Raw genomic sequence first — 20,346 nt, forward strand, 5'->3', positions numbered from 1 at the left:
ACTCCTTGGGCTACAATACCTATTTTGCCAATTGGCCTGGACCCCTTTTACTGCCGACACGGATCCCTGCTGATCCATCATGACTGGTCTACCGATGTAATCCGCCCGAGTGGGTTTCAACAGGCCTCTCCGTCACGTCGTCCCCTGAAGGCCCATCTGCTAGCTTGCTAGCTGCGGCCCGCTAGCTGTCTAGCCTCTTGAGGATACCCTAGGATAGGGGGCGCCACAGCGCATTTTGAAAAAAATTTGTTCCCATTTTCAACGGCCTACTAATCAAACTCAGAAGCTAGGACATGCATATACTTATTATATATGGATATAAAACACCCTAAAGTTTCTAAAACTGTTTGAATGGTGTCTGTGAGTATAACAGAACTCATATGGCAGTCAAAACCCCGAGACCGATTGAAACAGGAAGCGGAATTCTGAATTGTGGACTCGACTTCATCACTTTGCCTATTAATCACACCGTGAGCAATGGTTTATTGAGCACTTCCTATTGCTTCCACTAGATGTCCCCAGTCTTTTCACAGTGGTTTGAGCCTTCTACAGTCGAAACTCAGTGAATGAGACGCATTGGAAATTGGTCACAGGGGATGGGCCATCACCATTATGACGTCGGCGGCCCAGTCTACCCCCACCTTTGGAAACGTTTTAAAACACTCTGCAACCGTCCCCGTCGAATCTTATTGGCTCTCTTGGTGTTACAGGCCCTGAAGATTAATGTTTTACAACGTTTGACATGTTTGAACGAACCTAAAGAAGGGAAAAATCTCATTTTCCGAAACTACAGTCCCGTGCACGTCGGAGCATTTGGAGACAGCCCTAGGACGCGCTACCAACAGCAGGCTAATGGAACATGAAGGATGGACTTTTTCGACCGAAAATACATCTGTTGTGGACCTGGGATTCCTGGAAGTGCTTTCTGATGAAGACAACTAAAGGTAGGCGATTATTGACAATATTATACAATATCAGATGTGACTTGCGATTGTTCCAAGATGGCGACGCGCTAGTTTTCCTGGCTCATTTTCTGAGTATCGCAAAGTGTGATTACCCAGTAAAGTTAATTTAAAATCTGGTATGACAGGTGTTCTCAAGAGATATTCATCTATAAATGTTAGATTGACAATATAAATTTAAAAAATTGTTTTCGAATAGTAATTTAGGGAATTGTAGCACTGTTTCCCGGGACGCATTTGAGGGGAAAATAGTTAGTCAACGTCAGACGCCGATGTAAAATGCTGTTTTTATATATAAATATGACCTTTATTGAACAAAAGAATGCCTGCTGTGTGTAACATGATGTCCTAGGTGTGTCATCTGATGAAGTTTGTAAAAGGTTAGTGCTGCATTTAGCTGTTTTTTGGTTATTTGTGATGCATGTGGTTGGTCGGAAAATTCAAATGTTGCTACTTTTTCCATGTACTCCTCTAACATAATCTAATGTTGTGCTTTTCCTGTAAAACCTTTTTGAAATCGGACGACGAGGGTCGATTCAAGAGAGGTGTATCTATAAAACGAGATGAGACAGTCCTATATTTGAAAAAAAAATAAAAATAAATTTCGTTATGCTAATGTCGCTAGGAGTTTTTCGCTGGAAGTTGATCCCGCTTACGGGACGAGACGCTGAAGAGGCTAGAGCATATCAGACTGTTAGCTGAAGAGGTCCATCAGCCAATTTCTTGGACTACAATACCTATTTTGCCAACTGACCTGGACCCTTTTACTGCCAACACGGAGCCCTGCCGATCCATCACGACTGGTCTGCCGACGTAACTGTCGGAGGGGGGCTACAACAACAGGCTCTTACGTCGCGACGCCCCCCTAAGGCTCTTCTGCTAGCCTGCTAGCCCCGGCCCGCTACTCGCCTAGCTACTCACTGGACCCTATGATCACTCGGCTACACATGCCTCTCCCTAATGTCAATATGCCTTTTCCATTGCTGTTCTGGTTAGTGAGTATTGTCTTATTTCACTGTAGAGCCTCCATCCCTGCTCAATATGCCTTAGCTCGCCCTTTTGTTCCACCTCCCACACATGCAGTGACCTCACCTGGTTTAAATGGTGTCTCTAGAGACAAAGCCTATCTAATCGTCTACTCCTCCTCTATTCCTCTGGGGATGTAGAGGTTAATCCAGGCCCTGCAGTGTCCAGCTCCACTCCCATTCCCCAGGCGCTCTCATTTGTTGACTTCTGAAACCTCCTCCCTAAGTTTGCTTTATTCACTGCTTTAGCAAACTCGGCCAACCCGGATGTCCTAGCCGTGTCTAAGTCCTGGCTTAGGGAAGGCCACCAAAAATCCTGAAATTTCCATCCCTAACTATAACATAACATTTTTTGACAAGATAGAACTACCAAAGGGGGCGGAGTTGCAATCTACTGCAGAGATAGCCTGCAGATTTCTGTCATACTATCCAGGTCTGTGCCCAAACAATTCTAGCTTCTACTTTTAAAAATCCACATTTCCAGAAACAAGTCTATCACTGTTGCCGCTTGCTTTAGACCACCTTCAGCCCCCAGCTGTGCCCTGGACACCATATGTGAATTGATTGTCCCCCATCTATCTTCAGAGCTCGTACTGTTAGGTGACCTAAACTGGGACATGCTTAACACCCCGGCTGTCCTACCATCTAAACTAGATGCCCTCAATCTCACACAAATGATCAATGAACCTACCAGGTACAACCCCAAAGCCGTAAACATGGGCACCCTCATAGATATCATCCTGACCAACCTGCCCTCTAAATACATCTCTGCTGTCTTCAACCAGGATCTCAGTGATCACTGCCTCATTGCCTGCGTCCGTAATGGGTCTGCGGTCAAACGACCACCCCTAATCACTGTCAAACACTCCCTAAAAAACTTCAGCGAGTAGGCCTTTCTAATCGACCTGGCCCGGGTATCCTGGAAGGATATTGACCTCATTCCATCAGTAGAGGATGCCTGGTTATTCTTTAAAAGTGCTTTCCTCACCATCTTAAATAAGCATGCCACATTCAAAAAATGTAGAACCAGGAACAGATATAGCCCTTGGTTCACTCCAGACCTGACTGCCCTTGACCAGCACAAAAACATCCTGTGCATTAGCATCAAATAGCCCCCGCGATATGCAACTTTTCAGGGAAGTTATGAACCAATATAGACAGGCAGTTAGGAAAGCAAAGGCTAGCTTTTTCAAACAGAAATTTGCATCCTGTAGTACAAACTCCAAAAAGTTTTGGGACACTGTAAAGTCCATGGAGAATAAGAGCACCTCCTCCCAGCTGCCCACTGCACTGAGGCTAGGAAACATTGTCACCACCGATAAATCCTCGATAATTGAGAATTTCAATATGCATTTTTCTACATTCTATGGAATGCTTTCCACCTGGATACCCCTACCCCGGTCAACAGCCTTGTACCCCCCATAGCAACCTGCCCAAGCCTCCCCCATTTCTCCTTCACCCAAATCCAGATAGCTGATGTTCTGAAAGAGCTGCAAAGTCTGGACCCCTACAAACCAGCTGGGCTAGACAATCTGGACCCTCTCTTTCTAAAATTATCCACCGCAATTGTTGCAACCCCTATTACTAGCCTGTTCAAACTCTCTTTTGTATCGTCTGAGATCCCTAAAGATTGGAAAGCCTCCACGGTCATCCCCTTCTTCAAAGGGGGAGACACTCTAGACCCAAACTGTTACAGACCTATATCTATCCTACTCTGCCTTTCGAAGGTCTTCAAAAGCCAAGTTAACAAATAGATCACCGAACATTTCGAATCCCACTGTACCTTCTCCACTATGCAATCTGGTTTCCAAGCTGGTCATGGGTGCACCTCAGCCACGCTCAAGGCCCTAAATGATATCATATCCGCCATCGATAAAAGACAATACTGTGCAGCCGTATTTATCAATCTGGCCAAGGCTTTCGACTCTGTCAATCACCACATTCTTATCGGCAGACTCAACAGCCTTGGTTTCTCAAATGACTGCCTCGCCTGGATCACCAACAACTTCTCAGACAGAGTTCAGTGTGTCAAATTGGACCTCTGGCAGTCTCTATGGGGGTGCCACAGGGTTGAATTCTCGGGCCGACTCTTTTCTCTGTATACATCAATGATGTCGCTATTGCTGCTGTTGATTCTCTGATCCACCTCTACGTAGATGACACCATTCTGTATACTTCTGGCCCTTCTTTGGACACTGTGTTACCTCCAGATGAGCTTCAATGACATAGAACTCTCCTTCTGTGGCCTCCAACTGCTCTTAAATGCAAGTAAATCTAAATGCATGCTCTTCAACTGATCGCTGCCCGCACCTGCCTTATGACTTTGAATATGTGGACAACTATAAATACCTTCAGTAGGTGTCTGGTTAGACTGTAATCTCTCTTTCCAGACTCACATTAAGCATCTCCAATCCAAAATTAAATCTAGAATCGTCTTCCTAATTCGCAACAAAGCATCCTTCAGCCATGCTGCCAAACATACCCTCGTAAAACTGACCATCCTACCGATCCTTGACTTCGGCAATGTCATTTACAAAATAGCCTCCAACACTCTACTCAGCAAATTGGATGCAGTGTATCACAGTGCCATCCGTTTTGTCACCAAAGCCCCATATACTACCCATCACTGCGACCTGTATGCTCTCGTTGGCTGGCCCTTGCTTCATATTAGTCTCCAAACATACTGCCTCCAGGTCATCTATAAGTCTTTGCTAGGTAAAGCCCCGACTTATCTCAGCTCACTGGTCACCATAGCAGCATCCAGCCGTAGCACACGCTCCAGCAGGTATATTTCACTGGTCACCCCCAAAGCCAATTCTTCCTTTGGCCTTGTTTCCTTCCAGTTCTCTGCTGCCAATGACTGGAACAAATTGCAAAAATCACTGAAGCTGGAGACTCATATCTCCCTCACTAACTTTAAGCACCAGCTGTCAGAGCAGCTCACAGATCATTGCACCTGTACATAGCCCATCCAACTACCTCATCCCCATATTGTTATTTATTTTTTTGCTCCTTTGCACCCCAGTATCTCTACTTGCACATTCCTCTTCTGCACATCTATCACTCCAGTGTTTAATTGCTAAATTGCAATTACTTCACTACTACGGCCTATTTATTGCCTTACCTCCCTACTCTTACCTCATTTGCACACACTGTATATAGACTTTTCTATTGTGTTATTGACTGTACATTTGTTTATTCCATGTGTATCTCTGTGTTGTTGTTTGTGTCACACTGCTTTTCTTCATCTTGGCCAGGTCATAGTTGTAAATGAGAACTTGTTCTCAGCTGGCCTACCTGGTTAAATAAAGGTGAAATAAATAAATAGAAATGTCTGAACAAAAGACTCCACTATGCAAGTATCCATTTCAATAGAATGTCACTGCGACAACTGTTGATGGATGTTGGTTGGCTACCTGCAGATTCATCCAGGGTAGTAACGTCATGAGTTGTGATGATGGTTCATTGTTTAGCTAGTTAGCAAGCTAGCTACATGTCTTAACAAAAGACTCCACTATGCAAGTAACCATTTCGGTTGAGTTCATAAATTCAGTCTGGCTATCTACTCCGATTTCAGAGCACTCTCGTCTGAGTGTTCCAGAGCGCAGAATAACTGATGAATTTACGAACGCTCAACATCAGTTGAATATAGCCGGTGTCATTAAATATCGGCCCTGCTAGGGCGAGTAATGTTCAGTGAGCTGTTCTCTCATTTGTGTCTGGAAGTAGCTAACAAATTATCTTGGGTGCTTGACTGCTAGTATACATTTTTGTATTATTATTTCTTTAATATTATTATGAACAAAGCAAAAACAGAAATATGCAAACAAGAGTAAATAAACTTAACAGACAGAGGTATTACATATCGAGATGCATTTTCAATTTGTCAAAAAGTTTTCTGGAACGTATTGCTTTTTTGTTTTTACACTTACTGATCATTTCAAAATAATATTTCAATTCTATCTTAAAGAATGTGAAGAGGGGTTTGTTCTCTGCCCACTTCATTTTATGGATAAATCTGCCATGAAAAATAAACAAATCAACAATGAAAGTTACATCGGGGTCCATATAAATACACATTTGTTATCAATAGCTATTTTGAATCTGTGTATAATAAAGGTCTTTACAGGGGTGCTTAATTGCTGTTAGGACAGAACGCTCGGATCAACCCTTAAAGAGTTGGGTGGGGCTAAAGCTTCAGAGGGCGTGAACGATGCTGAATGGGTGGAGACAAAGAAGGGTTCTCCAGTAGTAGTACCAAAACATTCAAAGGCCATTTTCTCAAAAGTGAGTTTACAAGTTTATCAACTTTCAAAGCAAAATTACTTTCCCATTGTTTCTCAAATGCAGTGTATGATATTCCATTTTGTAGCTCTGAGTCTCTACTTTTATCCAAAGTAAATAACACCATTTCAAATGTTGCTACATAAGACCGATTTGAGCTGGTTAGTCACAATTTACAAACCAAGCATTTGCATTTAGTGAGTCTGCCAGGTCAGAGACAGTAGGGATGACCAGGGATGTTAGTGATTTGGACAATTTTCCTGTCCTGCTAGGCATTCGAAATGTAACGAGTACTTTTGGGTGTCAGAGAAAATTATTTTCTTTAGGAATGTAGTGCAGTAAAAAAATATATATATATAAATAGTAAAGTACAAATACCCCTAAAAACTACTTAACTAGTGCTTTAAAGTATTTTTACTTAAGCACTTTACACCACTGTTATTGATCTTTACTGGTCTTGAATTGTCTTGATTGTTCTTCACTAGTCTTGACTGGTCTTTACGCTAAATCTTTACAGGTCTTGAATAGTTTACTGGTTTTGAAAAGTATTTACTGGTCTTGAATAGTATTTATTGGCCTCTAATAATCTCTACTGATCTTTACTCTCCCCAGTCATACCTGGCTGAGGTCAGCAGAAAAGGGGGAAGGGTCCCAGGCCACCAGAACACCTGTGCTGTACAGAGAGCTGGACAGGAAGCGGTGGTCGTCTGATGCCATCACCTGCAGGACAGGTAACAACACAACGTTGTATCACCTAGTACAGGTAAGAACACAGCTTTATACAACATATATAGGTAACAGCACAGATTTATGCTTTATACAAATTTACATTTGAGTCATTTAGCAGAAACTCTTATCTAGGGCGACTTACCTTGCATTTGGAAAGTACTCAGACCCCTGACTTTTTCCATATTTTGTTAAGTTACAGCCTTTTTCTAAAATTGATTAAATAAGAAAATGTCCTCAATCTACTTACAATACCTCATAATGACAAAGTATTGAAATATTTGCAAATTCTTTTTGATTTTTTTTTAAATACCTGATTTACATACAGTTGAAGTCGGAAGTTTACATACACTTAGGTTGGAGTCATTAAAACTCGTTTTTCAACCACTCCACAAATTTCTTGTTAACAAACTATAGTTTTGGCAAGTCGGTTAGGACAACTACTTTGTGTATGACACAAGTAATTTTCCCAACAATTGCTTACCGACAGATTATTTCACTTATAATTCACTGTATCACAATTCCAGTGGGTCAGAAGTTTACATACACTAAGTTGACTGTGCCTTGAAGCAGCTTGGAATTTTCCAGAAAATGATGTCATGGCTTTAGAAGCTTCTGATAGGCTGATTGACATCATTGAGTCAATTGGAGGTGTACCTGTGGATGTATTTCAAGGCCTACCTTCAAACTCAGGGCCTCTTTGCTTGACATCATCGGAAAATCAAAAGAAATCATCCAAGACCTCAGAAAAAAAATGTAGACCTCCACAAGTCTGGTTCATCCTTGGGAGCAATTTCCAAATGCCTGAAGGTACCACGTTCACCTGTACAATCAATAGTACGCAAGTATAAACACCATGGCACCACGCAGCCGTCATACAGCTCAGGAAAGAGAAACGTTCTGCCTCCTAAAGATAAATGTACTTTGGCACGAAAGTGCAAATCAATCCCAGAACAACAGCAAAGGACCTTGTGAAGATGCTGTAGGAAATAGGTACAAACGTATCTATATCCACAGTAAAACGAGTTCTATATCGACATAACCTGAAAGGCTGCTCAGCAAGGAAGAAGCCACTACTCCAAAACTGCCATAAAAAAGCCAGACTACGGTTTGCAACAGCACATGGGGACAAAGATCGTACTTTTGGAGAAATATCCTCTGGTCTGATGAAACAAAAATAGAACTGTTTGGCCATAATCACCATCGTTATGTTTGGAGGAAAAAGGGGGACGCTTGCAAGCCGAAGAACAACATCCCAACCGTGAAGCACGGGGGTGGCAGCATCATGTTATGGGGGTGCTTTGCTGCAGGAGGGACTGATGCACTTCACAAAATAGATGGCATAATGAGGATGGAAAATTATATGGATATATTCAAGCAACATCTCAAGACATCAGTCAGGAAGTTAAAGCTTGGTCGCAAATGGGTCTTCCAAATCGACAATGACCCCAAGCATACTTCCAAAGTTGTGGCAAAATGGTTTAAGGACAACAAAGTCAAGGTATTGGAGTGGCCATCACAAACCCTGACCTCAAGCCTATAGAACATTTGTGGACAGAACTGAAAAAGTGTGTGCGAGCAAGGAGGCCTACAAACCTGACTCAGTTACACCAGCTCTGTCAGGAGGAATGGGCCAAAATTCACCCAACTTATTGTGGGAAGCTTGTGGAAGGCTACCCAAAATGTTTGACCCAAGTTAAACAATTTAAAGCCAATGTTACCAAATACTAATTGAGTGTATGTAAACTTCTGACCCACTGGGAATGTGATGAAATAAATAAAAGCTGAAATAAATCATTCCCACTACTATTATTCTGACATTTCACATTCTTAAAATAAATTGGTGATCCTAACTGACCTAAGACAGGGAATTTTTACTAGGATTAAATATCCGGAATTGTGAAGAACTGAGTTTAAATGTATTTGGCTAAGGTGTATGTAAACTTCCGACTTCAACTGTATTCAGACTCTTTGTTATGAGACTCGAAATTGAGCTCAGGTGCATCCTGTTGCCATTGATCATCCTTGAGATGTTTCTACAACTTCATTGGAATCCACCTGTGGTAAATTCAATGTATTGGACATGATTTGGAAAGGCACACACCTGTCTATATAAGGTCCCACAGTTGACAGTGCACGTCAGAGCAAAAACCAAGCCATAAGGTAGAAAGAATTGTCCGTAGAACTCTGAGACAGGATTGTATCGAGACACAGATCTGGGGAAGAGTTCCAAAACATTTCTGCAGTAGTGAAGGTCCCCAAGAACACAGTGGCCTTCATCATTCTTAAATGGAAGAAGTTTTGAACCAACAAGACTCTTCCTAGAGCTGGCCACCTGGCCAAACTGAGCAATCAGGGGAGAAGGGCCTTGGTCAGGGAGGTGACCAAGAACCCGATGGTCACTCTGACAGAGCTTCAGAGTTGGAGATGAGAGAAACTTTCAGAAGAACAACTGTCTCTGCAGCACTCCACCAATCAGGTCTTTATGGTAGAGTGTCCAAATGGAAGCCACTGTGGTGGAAGAATCAGAATTAGTTGGGCAACATAGATAATTAAGATGTCTTTTCTGCATAATATGCTGATGTGATATACTTGTTATTAGAATGTATCCCTTCGGACTCTGGTGTTGGCAGTTGCACTTCTTCCCTCAGCTGGGGTTCAGTCACCTGGGGCCCAGAGAGGGGAGAGGCCAGGCTTGTCTTTCACATGTCCCTGGTGCTGTGCAGAATATCAGAATTGGAAGAGGACAGGAGGTTACATTGTCTTCATATGTGAATGTGTCTTTACCTATTCTTAAACCATGTGAAGGATGGCGTGATTAATGAGGAACCAATTACTTGTCTCCACAACATCTGTGCACCAGTCACTCCCTCCTTTGACATATGGGGATGTGTGTGGTAGTGTCTGGAACCATTGTATGTCATCTCTGATGTTGCACTTATCCTGGGGTAGTGTATGACCTAGAGGCTCACTCCCCTCAGTGAGCTTGTCCAGGAGTGTGGTCAAGAAGGGGTTTTACTTGAGATGGGAGTATCTGGAGTTGACAATTGATTTATGCCATTGGATGAGTTGGTGTTTTTGTGCTATGAGTACCAGGAATGAGATCGGAACCTCGTCTTAGGGGCCAAACTGAACGATCATTTATAGCGAATGCTATCTGGCTACGGGATACTCCTTTCTCATTTAAAAAGTCTCACCTTGTGACCGGTTCCAAACATCTGTGGTTTGTTACGTAGACTAGGGGGTGGATCTTTGCTATAAAAGATCTCAGTAGCCTTTGTGTGGTGGCTCTAAACGAATCAGCTGAGGTTGATTCGTCGACCAGCCACCACTATTGCAAAGCTCTCACTAATAAAGATTCAGTTTAAGTATAACGCTGACTTGTGTGATAAGTTTGTCTCTCCTCATTTGATAATACAGAAATTAACCACCACACCACTCTTCAGTAAAAGACACATGACAGCCCACTTGGAGTTTGCCAAAAGGCACCTAAAGACTATCAGACAATGAGAAACAAGATTCTCTGATCTGATAAAACCAAGATTGAACTCTTTGGCCTGAATGCGAAGCCTCACTTCTGGAAGAAACCTGGCACCATCCCTACGGTGAAGCATAGTGGTGGCAGCATCATGCTGTGGGGATGTTTTTCAGCAGCAGGGACTGAGTGACTAGTCAGGTTGGCGGAAAGATGAACGGAGCAAAGTACAGAGAGATCCTTGATGAAAACTTGCTCCAGAGCACTCAGGACCTCAGACTGGGGCGAAGGTTCACCTTCCAACAAGACAACAACCCTAAGCACACAGCCAAGACAACACAGGAATGGCTTTGGGACAAGTCTCTGAATGTCCTTGACTGGCCCAACCAGAGCCCGAACCCGATTTAACATCTCAGGAGAGCCCTAAAAATAGCTGTGCAGCAACGCTCCCCATCCAACCTGAAAGAGCTTGAGAGGATCTGCAGAGAAGAATGGGAGAAACTCCCCAAATACAGGTGTGCCAAGCTTGTAGGGTCATACCCAAGAAGACTCAAGGCTGTAATTGCTGCTAAAGGTGCTTCAACAAAGTACTGAGTAAAGGGTCTTAATACTTATGTAAATGTTGTATACATTTTTAAATTAATTTGCTAAAATTTCTAGAAGCTGTTTTTGCTATGCCATTATGGGGTATTGTGTGTAGATTGGTGAGGGAAATAAAACGATTTCATCCATTTTAGAATAAGGCTGTAACAAAACAACATTTGGAAAAAGTAAAGGGGTGTGAATACTTTCCAAATACACTGTATGTAACAACACAGCTTTATATAATCTATACAGGTAAGGACAGAGCTTTATATAATCAATATACATGTTGGTAACACAGATTCACAGTACCAGTCAAAAGTTTGGACAGACCTACTCATTCCAGGGTCTTTCTTTATTTCGACTATTTTCTACATTGTAGACTGAGGACATCAACACTATGAAATAACACATTTGGAATCATGTAGCAACCAAAAAAAGTGTTAAACATTATATTTTTGAGATTCTTCAAAGTAGCCACCCCTTGCCTTGATGACAGCTTTGCACACTCTTGGCATTCTCTCAACCATCTTCATGAGGTAGTCACCCGGAATGCATTTCAATTAACAGGTGTGCCTTGATAAAAGGTAATTTGTGGAATTTCTTTCCTTCTTAATGCGTTTGAGCCAATCAGTTGTGTTGTGACAAGGTAGGGGTGGTATAAAGAAGATGGTATTTTACCAAATAGGGCTAAATCCATATTATGGCAAGAACAGCTAAAATAAGCAAAGAGAAATGACAGTCCATCATTACTTTAAGACATGAAGGTCAGTCAATCTGGAAAATGTCGAGAACATTTAAAGTTTCTTCAAGCGCAGTCGCAAAAACCATCAAGCACTATGATGAAACTGGCTCTCATGTGGACCGTTAAAGGAAAGGAAGACCCAGAGTTACCTCTGCTGCAGGGGATAAGTTCATTAACTTCTTTGGGATAGGGGGCAGTATTTTCACGGCCGGATAAAAAACATACCCGATTTAATCTGGTTACTACTCCTGCCCAGAAACTAGAATATGCATATAATTAGTAGATTTCGATAGAAAACACTCTAAAGTTTCTAAAACTGTTTGAATGGTGTCTGTGAGTATAACAGAACTCATATGGCAGGCCAAAAACTGAGAAGATTCCATGCAGGAAGTGCCCTGTCTGACAATTTGTTGTCCTTCTGTTGCATCTCTATCAAAAATACAGCATCTGTGCTGTTAACGTGACACTTTCTAAGACTTCCATTGGCTCTCTAAAGCCGCCAGAAAGTGGAATGGGGTGTCTGCTGTCTCTGGGCAAAGTACAGCAGCAGAGTTTGTAAGTGGTCAGCCTGGGGACAGTGAGACTGGAGATGCGCAGTCACGAGAACTCGCCATGTTTTTCTTTCAGTCTTTGAATGAATACACCATTGCCCGGTTGGAATATTATCGCTATTTTACGAGAAAAATGGCATAAAAATGTATTTTAAACAGCGTTTGACATGCTTCTAAGTACGGTAATGGAATATTTTGAAATTGTTTGTCACGAAATGCGCTCGCGCGTTACCCTTCGGATAGTGACCTGAACGCACGAACAAAACTGAGGTATTTGGATATAACTATGGATTATTTGGAACCAAAACAACATTTGTTGTTGAAGTAGAAGTCCTGGGAGTGCATTCTGATAAAGAACAGCAAAGGTAATCCAATTTTTCTAATAGTAATTCTGAGTTTAGGTGACCCCGAAGTTGGCGGATGTCAAAATAGCTAGCCGTGATGGCCGAGCTATGTACTCAGAATATTGCAAAATGTGCTTTCGCCGAAAAGCTATTTTAAAATCGGACATAGCGATTGCATAACCTGTTGGGGCTAGGGGGCAGTATTGAGAATTTTGAAAAAAATATGTGCCCATTTTTAACTGCCACCTACACCAACTCAGAAGCTAGGATATGCTTATTATTACCAGATTTGGATAGAAAACACTCTGAATTTTCTAAAACTGTTTGAATGGTGTCTGTAAGTATAACAAAACTCATATGGCAGGCAAAAACCTGAGAAAACCTGAGAGAAAAAAATAATTTTGTGGCTGTACTATTTTTTTTTATCATTGTTTAATAGATACCACAGTGAAAAAGGATTCATTTCGCAACTCCTACGGCTTCCACTAGATGTCAGCGATCTTTATAAAGTTGTTTGAAGCGTCTATGATCAACAGAGACCGGATGACAAGGAAGGGAAGTTGACCTCCCTGGGATGTCGTCACTTCCATTATTGCCTGCACCTGCTCAATCATGTGACGTGAGACAATTTTCAAAAACGTTTTTCTAGACACAGGAGCGGTCGGGTTGAAACATTACTGATGTTTCACGTTAAAAATGGCTCAAAAGATTGATGCTAAACAACGTTTGACATGTTTGAACGAACGTAAATAGATTATTTTTTAAACTTTTTTAAACTTTTCGCCGTGACTTCCCACCCCCCCGCCCGCGCTACTTTTGAGTAGCCACCGAAGCGCTAACAACATGGAACAACTTGGAGTTATTTGGACATCAATTATGAACTTTGTCAAAAGAAATCACATTTGTAGTGGACCTGGGATTCCTGGAAGTGCCAATGGATGAAGATAATCAAAGGTAAGGGATTATTGACGATAGTATTATTGATATTAGATGGTTACAAGATGATGCTAACCTATATAGCCTAGCCTATTGTTCTTAGCACAGCACCCGGTTTATTGCAACTTGTGATTTCCCAGTAAAGTTATTTTGAAATCTGGCAATACAGTAGCATTTACGAAATGTTAAAATATAATTATTTGAATGACAATATTATAATTTACCAATGTTTTCGAATAGTAATTTTGTAAATTGTAACGTTGTTCACCGGAAGCATTTCAGAGAAGAAAAAAATCTGAATTTCACCGCTACTGTAAAATGCTGTTTTTGGATATAAATATGAACTTGATGGAACAAAAAATGCATGTATTGTTTAACCTCTCTAGGCTAGGCGGGACGAATTCGTCCCACCTACGTAACAGCCACTGCCAGCCTGTGGCGCGATTTTCAAAACCTTAAAAATCCTATTACTTCAATTTCTCAAACATATGACTATTTTACAGCCATTTAAAGACAAGACTCTCGTTAATCTAACCACACTGTCCGATTTCAAAAAGGCTTTACAACGAAAGCAAAACATTAGATTATGTCAGCAGAGTACCAAGCCAGAAATAATCAGACACCCATTTTTCAAGCCAGCATATAATGTCACCAAAACCCAGAAGACAGCTAAATGCAGCACTCACCTTTGATGATCTTCATCAGATGACAACCCTAGGACATTATGTTATACAATACATGCATGTTTTGTTCAATCAAGTTCATATTTATATAAAAAAACAACTTTTTACATTAGCATGTGACGTTCAGAACTAGCATTATGCAAACTTCCGGGGAATTCGCTAACATTTTACTAAATTACTCACGATAAACGTTCACAAAAAGCATAACAATTATTTTAAGAATTATAGATACAGACCTCCTCTATGCACTCGATATGTCCGATTTTAAAATAGCTTTTTGGTGAAAGCACATTTTGCAATATTCTAAGTACATAGCCCAGGCATCACGGGCTCGCTATTTAGACACCCGGCAAGTTTAGCACTCACCATAATCATATTTACTATTATAAAAGTTTGATTACCTTTTGTTGTCTTCGTCAGAATGCACACCCAGGACTGCTACTTCAATAACAAATGTTGGTTTGGTCCAAAATAATCCATCGTTATATCCGAATAGCGGCGTTTTGTTCGTGCGTTCCAGACACTATCCGAAATAGTAAAGAAGTGTCACGCGCATGGCGCAATTCGTGACAATAAAATTCTAAGTATTCCATTACCGTACTTCGAAGCATGTCAACCGCTGTTTAAAATCAATTTTTACGAAATTTTTCTCGTAGAAAAGCAATAATATTCCGACAGGGAATCTCCTTTTCGGCAAACAGAGGAAAAAATCCCAAAGGCGGGGGCGGTCGGGGTCACGCGCATAAGCCCAGTGTCCCTTGATCGGCCACTTGAGAAAGGCGATAATGTGTTTCAGCCTGGGGCTGGGATGACGACATTCTGTTTTTTCCCGGGCTCTGAGCGCCTATGGACGACGTGGGAAGTGTCACGTTAGAGCAGAGATCCTTAGTAAATGATAGAGATGGAAAAGAAGTTCAAGAAATGGTCAGACAGGCCACTTCCTGTAAAGGAATCTCTCAGGGGTTGACCTGCCATTTGAGTTCTGTTATACTCACAGACACCATTCAAACAGTTTTAGAAAATTTAGGGTGTTTTCTATCCATATGTAATAAGTATATGCATATTCTAGTTACTGGGTAGGAGTGGTAACCAGATTAAATCGGGTATGTTTTTTATCCAGCCGTGTCAATACTGCCCCCTATCCTAAACAGGATAACATAATGTCCTAGGAGTGTCATCTGATGGAGATTGCCAAAGGTTAGTGCATAATTTTAGCTGGTTTCTGCTTTTGGTGACGCCTGACCTTGAATTGAAAATGGATGTTTGTACTTTTGTGGCTATGTACTGTCGTAACATAATCTAACGTTATGCTTTTGCCGTAAAGCCTCTTTGAAAATCGAACAATGTGGTTGGAATAAGGAGATGTTTATCTTTTAAATGGTGTAAAATAGTTGATTGTTTGCGAAATTGAAATTATTAGATTTTTGATGTTTTGAATTTCCAGCCTTGTTAGCAATCCCGTCTCGGGGTTCATTGCTAACCTGTAGCCCCAACAGGATAAAGGAGTTCTGTATCTATAATTCTTAAAATAATTGTTATGTTTTTTGTGAACGTTTATCGTGAGTAATTTAGTAAATTCACCGGAGGTTTGCGTGGGGTATGCTAGTTCTGAACGTCACATGCTAATGTAAAAAGCTGGTTTTTGATATAAATATGAACTTGATTGAACAAAACATGCATGTGTTGTATAACATAATGTCCTAGGTGTGTCGTCTGATGAAGATCATCAAAGGTTAGTGCTGCATTTAGCTGTGGTTTTGTTTTTTGTGACATTATATGCTAGCTTGAAAAATGGGTGTCTGATTATTTCTGGCTGGGTACTCTGCTGACATAATCTAATGTTTTGCTTTCGTTGTAAAGCCTTTTTGAAATCGGACAGTGTGGTTAGATAAAGGAGAGTCTTGTCTTTAAAATGCTGTGAAATAGTCATATGTTTGAAAAATGGAAGTTTTTGTATTTTTGAGGAATTTGTAATTTGCGCCACGCCTATCATTGGATATTGGAGCAGGTGTTCCGCTAGCGGAACGTCTAGATGTATTAACATGCATGAAACCAAGGCTTTTACGGTTACAGAAGTCAACAAATGAGAGCGTCTGGGGAATAGGCATAGTATTTGGGGCTACAGGGCCTGGGTTAACCTCTACATCACCAGGGGAACAGAGGAGGAGTAGGATAAGGGTACGGCTAAAGGCTATAAGAGCCGTGCTTCTACACCTGCATTGCTTGCTGTTTGGGGTTTTAGGCTGGGTTTCTGTACAGCACTTTGAGATATCAGCTGATGTAAGAAGGGCTATATAAATACATTTGATTTGATTTGATTTATGTCGTTGGGAACAGAGAATAAAAGGAGCAGATTTCTGGGTGTGGTAGAATAGATTGGGCTGACAGATACTTGGGCTGACAGATAAGCAAAATGAGGTACCGTGTTAGTGAACGGAAGTGGCACAGGTACTAATCCAGACACTTGTCATCAGCCGTTTGGACTACTGCAACTCGCAGTTGGCTGGGCTCCCTGCTTGTGCCATCAAACCCCTGCAACTTATCCAGAACATTGCAGCTCAGTTCTCCCATGTCACACAGCTACTCCACACACTCCACTGGCCACACACTCCACAACCAAATTAGTTGATGACCTAGTAGTATCATTAACCATTTGTTTGAAACCACAGTTCTCTGCAACTATTTAGTTACATTTGAATTATTATGATCCTTCCAATTTAAACTCACCAAAAAAAGAAACGTCCCTTTTTCAGGACCCTGTCTTTCAAAGATAATTCGCAAAAATCCAAATAACTTCATATATCTTCATTGTAAAGGGGTTAAACACTGTTTCCCATGCTTGTTCAATGAACCATAAACAATTAATGAACATGCACCTGTGGAACGGGCGTTAGGACACTAACAGCTTACAGACGGTAGACAATTAAGGTCACAGTTATGAAAACTTAGGACACTAAAGAGGCCTTTCTATTGACTCTGAAAAACACCAAAAGAAAGATGTCCAGCGTCCCTGCTCATCTGCGTGAACGTGCCTTAGGCATGCTAAAAGGAGGCATGGGACTGCAGATGTGGCCAGGGCAATAAATTGCAATGTCCGTACTCTGAGACGCCTAAGACAGGGAGACAGGATGGACAGCTGATCGTCCTCGCAGTGGCAGACCACGTGTAACAACACCTGCACAGGATCGGTACATCTGAACATCACACCTGTGGGACAGGTACAGGATGGCAACAACAACTGCCCGAGTTACACCAGGAACGCACAATCCCTCCATCAGTGCTCAGACTGTCCTCAATAGGCTGAGAGAGGCTGGACTGAGAGCTTGTAGGCCTGTTGTAAGGCAGGTCCTCACCAGACATCAACGGCAACAACGTCGCCTATGGGCACAAACCCACTGTCACTGGACCAGACAGGACTGGCAAAAAGTGCTCTTCACTGACGAGTCGCGGTTTTGTCTCATCAGGGGTGATGGTCGGATTCGCGTTTATTGTCGAAGGAATGAGCATTACACCGAGGTCTGTACTCTGAAGCGGGATCGATTTGGAGGTGGAGGGTCTGTCATGGTCTGGGGTGGTGTGTCACAGCATCATCGGACTGAGTTTGTTGTCATTGCAGGCAATCTCAATGCTGTGTGTTACAGGGAAGACATCCTCCTCCCTCATGTGGTACACTTCCTGCCTGGGACCTGTTGGATCGGAGGGCTCGGGCCATTCCCCCCAGAAATGTCCGGGAACTTGCAGGTGCCTTGGTGGAAGAGTGGGGTAACATCTCACAGCAAGAACTGGCAAATCGGGTGCAGTCGATGAGGAGGAGATCCACTGCAGTACTTAATAAGCTGGTGGCCACACCAGATACTGACTGTTACTTTTGATTTTGATCCCCCCCTTTGTTCAGGGACACATTATTCCATTTCTGTTAGTCACATGTCTGTGGAACTTGTTCAGTTTATGTCTCAGATGTTGAATCTTATGTTCATAGAAATATTTACGCATGTTAAGTTTGCTGAAAATAAACAAAGTTGACAGTGAGAGGACGTTTCTTTTTTTGCTGAGTTTATATTTAAATCAAAACATACATATCTGTTACTATCTGTGGCCTGGTCAAACCCAGTGCATAAGACATCCAGATAGGACACCTTAGAGCTAGGAGGTTTATACACACATCCTACCAATATGGGTGCCTGGTGAGGCAGATGTACTTGAGCCCATAGTGCCTCTGTTTGACATACATTAAGGTCATCCCTCCTCTTAAAAGGTATATGATTCTGAATGTACAGTGCTACACCCCCACCATTCCTATGCCTGTCCCTTTTAAATAGACCATATTCTTGAATTTTCATTTGCCCATCATTTACAGATTCATCTAAATGCGCTTCGATCAAAGTTAAATATGAATATTATTTATGTTGTACAAGTTAAATACCTCATGTATTTTGTTAGGAAGGCTACATACATTGACCTGAGCTATATTCAGCCCTTTCCTTGTCAAGAGGAGATCAATAGACCATGTATTTGTTATAGTTGAAGTTGTCATGATACCCTACAACACACAAACTCAGATTTGAACATTGAATTAAAATAGCCAGGGAGTTACTCTGGAGTCCCGATACAATTGCCCGTTGATGTAATGTCTATCCATCACCATGGAGACTCGTTGATTCAGGCAAAGCATTTTCTTCATGATGGGATATGTTTGTTTTCTCCTTTCATTGATCTCAGTGGGGAAGGGATCATTCATTCCAAAATCTGTGTTTCTGAGATCTTTGCCCCTGCTCTTCGCCATTTCCTTTTGCTTAAATTTGTCAAAACATGCAATAATAACCCGTGGCCTATTTCCAGAGGCCTTACCCATTCTATGGACTCTGGAGAAAGTGACATTACGCACAATCAGTGGGCAGTTTCAGTTGAGTTGACATAAAGTCTCTGACAGTGTCCTCACAGCCTCTGCTGTTGTCATTCTCCGGTATCCCTGAAAATATTAGATTGTCCCGCAAAGATCGACACTGTACTTCAAGCAAGGTTTCTTTAAGTTGTTTGTTCTCCCTTTGCACCACCTCCACCTTGCCATGAATAGAGTCTACAGTACCTTACAGCTCCGTGTTCTCTTTCCTTAGATCATCAATCTGACATTGGCTGAATTCTAGACTGCCACATAATGCATTGATGTCCTCTCGTAATATATCCAAGATATCAGATTTGGCAAGCCTTTCATTGATAGATTTTAACAAGTCAACATCCATATCAGTAAACCTCTCCCCACTCGCGCCCTCTTGCTTGGGGATGGTTTGGTGCCATCGTTGATACCGCTTGGCCAACTTCGCTTTGGTTTGTTTTGTTTACTGGGTTTGTTGTGCTTGAATCCAGTGCTTGAATCCTTCGAAACCAGCGACATGTTTCTTTGAGCTCGTAAATATCTCTCGTCAATGAATCGTTCAAGCTCTTCATTGGATTCTGAATAATCCAGCGTGTTGCAGGCAGAGTAAAACAAAAATAACAAAACAACGGATGTATCTTTCCGGACCTGTACATGCCGTCGGTGTAACGGCTGTCTTGAAGAGGGAACCAAGGTGCAGCAGAGGATGTGTTCATCATTAGAGTTTTAATTCAAATAAACAAGAGAACACTACAAAAATGAACAAAAAAACGACAGCAAACAGTCCTGTGAGGAAAATACTCAAACAGAAACAATTACCCACAAACCCCAGTGACAAACAACTCCTACATATGTGACTCCCAATCAGGAACAACGATTCCCAGCTGTTCCTGATCAGGAGTCACAAGACACACACCAGACTGCCACGTCCTGACCCCCAAACTACTACACCAGCTCCATCTGCTGGTCAGGACGTGACAGTCGGTAGATACACCCAATAAAAAAATACAAAGAAACGATTGTGTACTCACTCGTGCCTGTTATATTGAAATATTTCCTGCAAACAACTAACCGCGACACGCAAAAGAGTTGTGTGTTCCAGCAGCGTTCATGCGAAGAGAAAATAGAGTGAGTGAAAGGATGATAGGGCCTCCGGTAGT

General features: G+C 41.9%; 1 protein-coding gene across 2 annotated transcripts in view; it reads right to left on the minus strand.

The window, feature by feature from the left end:
- Positions 1 to 20,346, minus strand: part of st6gal1 (ST6 beta-galactosamide alpha-2,6-sialyltranferase 1) — a 163,936-nt gene that overhangs the window by 46,523 nt on the left and 97,067 nt on the right. For both annotated transcript variants that reach the window (XM_014195776.2, XM_014195778.2), the window contains exon 7: positions 6,890 to 6,991. In XM_014195776.2, the coding sequence (XP_014051251.2) occupies positions 6,890 to 6,991 (102 nt within the window). The remainder of the gene's footprint in view (positions 1 to 6,889; positions 6,992 to 20,346) is intronic.

This window comes from Salmo salar, chromosome ssa04 (assembly GCF_905237065.1).
Source record: "Salmo salar chromosome ssa04, Ssal_v3.1, whole genome shotgun sequence".
Taxonomy (NCBI): Eukaryota; Metazoa; Chordata; class Actinopteri; order Salmoniformes; family Salmonidae; genus Salmo; species Salmo salar.